Consider the following 7,947-nt stretch of genomic DNA (forward strand, 5'->3'; position numbering starts at 1 on the left):
GGTCGATTAAATAAGTACCAGTTATGCACTGGGGTCGATGTGATCGACTTTAACCCTTTGTCTGTCCTTGCTTGTCCCCCTCTATGTTTTGCCCCCTGTGGGCAATAAAGAAATAAATATATATGTATATATATATATATATATATATATATATGATTGCTTCATTTTGAGAGATGGTAGCCGTTCCATCATCACACACACCACACCCCATCTCACAGTACAATCACTCCGTTGATGAGCCCTTAGATGACTTTTAAGACCAGCTGCTGACTGACAGTGTTTAAAACACAAGTGACAGATATTATTTAAGTTTCTTCTATATCTTTGCCCTTTGGAATCTGATTCTGAAAAAATGTTTTTGTGAACAAGCATATGTCTTTTAAGTCCAGATATTGTCTTACAAGTTTTTTGACATATGACACAAGTTGTAAGAGGTGGTTGGTGTCCAAGATCATTACCTATCTGGGTATTACGATTTTCATGTGACTTCATGTGGTTCACGCATCCTGCTTTTGACAACAGAACACAGTCACATATAATACATATCCAATGTTTACTGTTGATTGCAGTTCTAATTGTTCCTTTGCGACAGGTCCTTTTAAGTTCAGAGTGCTGAATCATCTTTTCCTCCCAGGCATTACAACCAGTCCTAACAGCACCTCTCCACTTGTTCCAATCTAGAACATCATTTTCCCAATCACTTTTGTTCATATCTAGTTTTTTCGGGTTTTCCTTCACACAGTTTTTATACCTTTTCCTCGGCTTACGTTGTGGTCGCTTACCAGAGTTGTGCTCACAATAAAAAAGGCGCTTAGGCAAGCACTCGTCTTTCATTCTAATAACATGTCCAGTCCATCTCATTTAAGCCAAGATAACATGTTGTTCAATTGAGCTGCAACGTGTCATGCGCAAAACATCTGTATCTGGTATGAAATATTCCCACTTGACTCCTAAGATACGTCTGAGGCACATTTGATGAAATCTCTCCAGCACTTTTATGTGATGCTTATAAGTGGTCCATTTCTCACTCGAATAAAGAAGTGCAAATAATACACACGCTTTATAGACATTAATTTTTGTCAGCAGGGAAATACCTCTATCTGCCCATACTCGCTTTTCAAGCTTTCCAAAAGCAACACTTCCCTTCTCTATTCGATAGTATATCTCTGCATCAAGATTATCATCTCTTAACAGTGTGCTTCCTAGGTAAACAAAGGTGTCACCGACTTCTAACCTTGCTCCATTCCAAAAAATGTTTGTCCTGGCACGGGAGTAAACATTACTTTGGTTTTCCCGAAACTAATTGTGAGTCCGAAATGTACACATGTAGTGGAAAATCTGTCCATTGAAACTCTCTAACAAGTATTTTGAAAGTCTTTGATTTGCAGTTAAACCGGGTCAAATTAAAAATACGACCAGATGTCCTAAATTTGATTCCGATTCCCTTGTTGCAATCCTTGAAAGCATACCGAAGTAATGCAGCAAAATAAATAGAGAAAAGCGTAGGGGCAGGAATGTCTCCCTGTTTGACACCGTTGTCCACCGAAAATTCATGAGATAGCTCACCATTAAAGACTACCTGAGTTGTCATGCTTCTGTGTAGTTCCTTAAAGATGCTCACAAAATGTGTTGGGCAACCAAGTTTACACAAAACAATCCACAGTGCCTCCCTGTTTACTGTGTCAAATGCCTTAGTTAAATCTATGAAGACCTGGTATAATGGCATTTGTTCCTCTAAGCATTACTCTTGAACCTGCCTCACAGAAAATATCATGTCCATTATTCCTTACTCAGGTCTGAAACCACACTGTTCTTCAGGAATCCCCACATTTTCAACGAGGCGATCTAGCATGATCCTTGAAAGTATCTTCCCTCTAGAATTACCACTCCCTGCTTTCGGGCCCTTACCCTTGTATACAGAGATTAGAATGCCATTTATCCATTCTTGTGGCACAGATTCATTCCAAACTCGAGTTATCAAGCTATGGATTTCAGATGAAATATGATACTCGCCTGCTTTCAGAAATTCAGCTGGAATACCATCCAATCCAGGAACTTTACCTGATCTCAGTTTATATAGTGTCAGATTTACTTCTTCAATGGAAGGTGTATCTTTCATGTATTTCACTATCTCTCTTTGTGGAATGTTGTTTATGATATCCATGTTCACTACAGAAGTATTGTGGAAAAAGATCTGCAAAGTGTTCTCTCCATCTGTTCATTATTCCAGGAGGATCTTTAATAACCTCCTTTCCATCTTTTGATTTCAAGGGAACATACGATGATGAATATTGCGGTCCAAAAGCTTGCCGCAATAAACTATTGAAACTTTTAATGTCTTTCCTATCATAGGCTGCCTGTACTTCCTCAGACAAACTTATCTGCCAAGTGTCTTTAAGCCTCCTGAGTTCTTTTTGCAAGTCTGCTTTCTGAGACTTTCACAACTTTTCTAGTTGCACGTCGTCCTTAACGTTTGGGTCAAGGAGCTTTTCATGAGTGAACCTCTTTGTTGCTATCATTGGAATCAAACCAGTCTCGATGTTGTCTCCTCTTGAAACCTAACACCTCTGATCTCATTTTATATATTCCATCACGGAAATATTGCCATGAACCTTCAAAATGAACATTGTTGCATCTCTTCTGAGATAACTGCAAAACTTGTGGTTGTTTTAACTGCTCTCCATCAATTTCCTTTGGTACTCTACAGCTGCACTACGAATCTTCTTGCAAACCCTTAACTTGAACTTAGCTGTAGCCATTTTGTGATCAGTATCATAATCAGCTCATCAAAATACCATGTGACTACACAAATCTTGTAAGTCAGCTTTCCGAGTTAATACAAAGTCAGTCATGTGACCTTGCTTTGATCTTGAGTAAATCCAGGTAACTTTGTTTTATTTTATGGTGAAAGAAAGTATTCCCAACAATCAACCCTAGCTTAGAGCACATTTGTAGAAGAAGTATCCCTTTGTTGTTCACCTTTCCTATTCCATAACGCCCAAGTACATTCCAAGCGCCATAGTTTGTACCAACACGTGCATTAAAGTCACCAAGCACAACCAACTTCTCATTCAAAGGAACTAACAGAATACTTCTTCTAAGCTCCTCATAAAATGCATGGATATTTTCCTCACTAGCTGAAAGTGTAGGAGCATAGACAGGGTAAACAGTTACAAAGCATCCACAAGAAAGAAGAATCCGGAATTTCATTATGCGCATATTTATGCTTTGTGGTTGTTCTAGGTCTTTTAGTAAATCACTTCTAATTTCAAACCCAACACCACCTTCCCTTTTCTCTCCCTTCAGCTTCCCAGCCCAGAATAATGTGAAACCTGCCATTCTTTCTACAAGATGATCTTCATCTGAACATCTTATTTCAGAAGACACTTCGCAAGAGCTGCCGTTAGAACTTAGAGTCTATATAGACGCACTTCTTGTCAGTTAAAGCCAGTTCTTCTAAGCTTCTGCTATCTTCCTTTTCTTTTTTCTTCTGCCAACTTTGTGTGTGTGTGTGTGTGTGTGTGTGTGTGTGTGTGTGTGTGTGTGTGTGTGTGTGTGTGTGTGTGTGTGTGAAATAGACCAGTAAAAAATAATTCTGTTACAAAATAAGCAACAACGCAGAAAAAATAAAATAAGACGAAATAAAGATTTTCAGTAGCCTAAGGAAACGTTACTCCTACAGATGATACAATGAACGCAGAATATCAAAAACACGAGCATTGCCTTTCTGTGTAGCCCTAAAAAGGGATGTATCCACCTTATGTACATCTTTGATAATAAGTCTAATCGGAAAACAAAAAGTAAATTATAATCAAGGGACATTACTCTTCTCTTGAGAGCCTATTTATTTCCCTTGTTGCGGTTAGAAGCGATGGCAACACAGCACGACTGCAACTGCCAAGCGTTACTGCCAAGGAAGGTCTTGAAATATTTGACGGAACACTTGCCAAGAAGATGAATCTGCAAGCGATCTGTCTGTCTGTCTGTCTGTCTGTCTGTCTCTCTCTCTCTCTCTCTCTCTCTCTCTCTCTCTCACACACACACACACACACACACACATACACACACGCACATTCGCGCATACATACACATTCACAAACACAAACAGACACACACACACACGCACACACACACACACACACATGCATATATATATCTATATATATATTTACATATATATGTAGTGCGTTTATTTCATCAAATTTAATGATGACCGAGCAGCTGTTTAGAACAGAAATAGATGAGAAGATGAAGATGGATGGATGAAATAAAGAAACAACAACAACAACAATAGCTGTCTAGATTTATCCTTCTCGTTCGATATTGAGAACAGCAACTCTTCCTCTGTCTGCTACTCAAGCGATGCGTCTGAAACCACACAACTGGCGACATTTCACCGACGCCGATATGCGTCGTACCCCAACATTATTGGATTACCTTCATTCTATTGATCCGTTCATAGTTCTTGGGGAAGAGGACTGTGTGTGTGTGGGGAGGGGGGGTCTTGCCGGTTGTCCTAGGATTCTCATGTGACATAATTGCATATATACAAATGTGTATGTATGTATGTTCGTATATACGTATATGTGTACAAATGTATGTATGTATGTATGTATGCGTATGTATATACGTGTATGAATGTATGTATGTAGCTATCTATGTGTATAGATATATAAATATATATATTATACATATGCATATGTATGCATATATTATGTTATATACATATATAAATATATATATTGTTGTTGTTGTTGGCACTCCGTCGCTTACAACGTCGAGGGTTCCAGTTGATCCAATCAACGGAACAGCCTGCTCGTGAAATTAACGTGCAAGTGGCTGAGCACTCCACAGACACGTGTACCCTTAACGTAGTTCTCGGGGATATTCAGCGTGACATAGTATGACAAGGCTGACCCTTTGAATTACAGGCACAACAGAAACAGGAAGTAAGAGTGAGAGAAAGCTGTGGTGGAAGAGTGCAGCAGGGTTCGCCACCATCCCCTGCCGGAGCCTCGTGGAACTTTAGGGGTTTTTCGCTCAATAAACACTCACAACGCCCGGTCTGGGAATCGAAACCGCAATCCTATGACCGCGAGTCCGCTGCCCTAACCACTGGGCCATTGCGCCTCCACAAATATATATATATATATATATATATATATATATATATGCATATGTATGCATATATTATGTTATATACATACATACTCATATATATACACATATACATACAAGCATGAATAGACATACATACATACATACATACATACATACATACATACATACATACATACATACATACATAGACATACACAGACAGACAGACAGAAATTACATACATACATGGTGCACCGTAAAGAATTCCCGATTATTTAAACGTTTATTTTATTAAATTTAGTTTGACATTGCATAAAAAATAATTAAAATGCGTTCTTTGACATTCAATTGTTCACGTACACTCCATTGTTTGTTTATATTCGGCGAGTAAAACGTTTTTAATATGGCAGCTGACAAGCACAGTGAGATTGTAGCTCTGAAAAATGCAGGACTATATAGCACCAAAGACGTGGCTTCAAGGTTTCGTGTTGATCCTAAAACAGTCTATGATGTCATGAAACGCTACTGTGAGACGGGTTCAATCGACAGCAAGACCATTTCTGGTCGAAAACCATCCGTAAGGACGAAACAATTAGTGGATGTCGTCTGAAAGAGACTGTCATGAAATCCACTGCAGTGTATGAGGCTGTAGTGGCGCCTAATATCAGTCGCCATTTCTTGAGAGTTTATCCACGCATGCGCAGGAACTAGTTCCGGAAGGAATACAGGAAGAGTCTCATGCGCATGCGTAGTCATCTATATCCAAGCGTTCCCGCGTATTTCGATCTCCTTGCTCACTGAACTTCGTGGAAGCTAGACGTCACAATAGCAGCACTCCGACAACTCTACAATGGAGCCACATAGACAACCAGAGAGGAGAAAAATTACTTCTAACCACGCAACTTCATTGACGGCGTCTCGTCTAACCAAAGGGCGACATGCTACCGAATTCCCTCCTAGTGTGAGCAGAATTCTACTGTAATAAAAATATTGTTGTGTTGTTAGTTTAGAGTCTGCGTTCCGTTTTCTTCCTTAAGAAATTTAATGTACGGAATCGGAATACACCTAATGGTGTATAACCACTTCCCTACAACTGGTGACCCCTAATCAAGAACAAATGCAGCCCGAAAACTCTGAACTACCGACCACAATACTACACAAGCCGTCGCCTGTCTCACACATGCTTTCCACAGTAGCCTTAGACCGCGAGACAAGACAAACAACTGAGCAGTAATTTTCCGCCCGACTACACGTGCCTTTTTCATGGTTCCTTTTGAATCGCTATATTTCACCACAGACGTTGCTTTTGACTTTGTCTAGCAGGACAGCCTTATAAACAAACACAGACTCGCACACATTTAATTTTCTGCCCTGTTTTATTGCGTTATATTTCCTTTTCAGCGCGACAAGGTGGGTGATATTTTTTTTCCTGCATACAGTACACAAAAGCAACACACATACACACTAAAAGAAAAAAAAAGGCAAACGCAATTGTTTTTTTTTACGAATTTTCTTTTTTTTTTGTGCACACCGTAAATTACAAAAACACAAAACAAGAACACGAAAAATATTGTCTTTTCTTTTAGCGGTGAATTTTCTCTTTGGTCTCTCGTATATTTCATACGACTTCGTTTTTCATTGTTCCTCTCCATTCCCTTTTCCTACCTTGTCGGAGTCATCCCAGTAAACATGTCGCATGGTTTACCCACATTCATCGGTAATACCGATGTCTATTTCGCTCAATTGGAGGCCTATTTCCAAGTCTACGACATCTCGCCGTCTAAGAGGTTAAAGTTGCTTTATTGCAATCTGCCTCCATCGCTTGCAAAAGCGTCTAAAGACCTAATCACATCTCCAAAAGACGACGCCACATATGACGAGGTGAAAAACGAGATCCTACGCAGGACCACCAGGTCTGCCACCAGCCGATTCAATGAGCTGATGGCAGACGAACAGCTCGGTGACAGGACTCCCACGGAATTTCTGACACATTTACGAGATCTGAGCGGAGAGTCAACAGATGCTCCACTTCTCCACAAGATATTTTTTCTCGTCTTCCGTCGCACGTACAAACAATTCTAGCGACGGCATTTGAGTCAAACACTGTGGACCAAGTGGCCACAATGGCCGATAGAGTCCTTGAATTCTCGGGAAACCCTTCTCGCGCTGTTTGGCAGTGTACTGAGTCCTCCACAGATGCTCCACGGCAGTCCTCTTTTGTGTCCAGCGATGACGTTCTTCGCAGGATCGATAATCTCACACGTCGCGTAGACAACCTCTGCCGCTCTCGCTCGAAGTCTCGGAGCAGCTCCCGTTCTCGCAGTACTTCTCGAAATCGGGGAACCAACAGACCTAAAAATGGTATGTGCTGGTACCATGAGACCTTCGCACACAAGGCGCGAAGATGTATTCAGCCTTGTTCTTTCAAACAATCGGGAAACGAGTAAAGGGGAAAATGAGCACGTCACTTTCCTCCACTCAACCAACTTTCAATCGTGCAATATTCATTCAGGACCAGGTGTCGAAGGAATTCTTCATGGTTGACACTGGCTCCTGTTGTAGCATTTGGCCACTACGCCTTACTGTAGACAAACCTCGCCGCTCGGCGATTGTTTTGCACGCCGTTGACTCGTCCCCGATTCCTACTTTTGGTCAGCTTTCTCTACGCCTAGACATCGGTCTTCGTAGAGACTTTCAATGGGTTTTTGTCATAGCTGACATTCCGCATCCTATTTTGGGTGCGGATTTCTTAAATCACTTCCAGTTGTTGATAGATGTCCGACGTCAGAGGCTTGTCGACGACTTGACATCCCTTTCCACGCCGGCAAGGAGCTCTACCAATTCCCC

General features: G+C 40.8%; 1 protein-coding gene across 1 annotated transcript; it reads right to left on the reverse strand.

The window, feature by feature from the left end:
- Window positions 1–1,786: 1,786 nt before the first annotated feature.
- On the reverse strand, window positions 1,787–2,164 carry LOC149132237 (uncharacterized). The gene has a single exon (XM_089365342.1). It carries the CDS (start codon window positions 2,162–2,164, stop codon window positions 1,787–1,789), a length of 378 nt encoding a protein of 125 aa, XP_089221468.1.
- Window positions 2,165–7,947: the final 5,783 nt, after the last annotated feature.

The sequence above is a fragment of the Octopus bimaculoides genome, chromosome Z, assembly GCF_046866305.1.
Source record: "Octopus bimaculoides isolate indiv1 chromosome Z, ASM4686630v1, whole genome shotgun sequence".
NCBI classification, from domain to species: domain Eukaryota; kingdom Metazoa; phylum Mollusca; class Cephalopoda; order Octopoda; family Octopodidae; genus Octopus; species Octopus bimaculoides.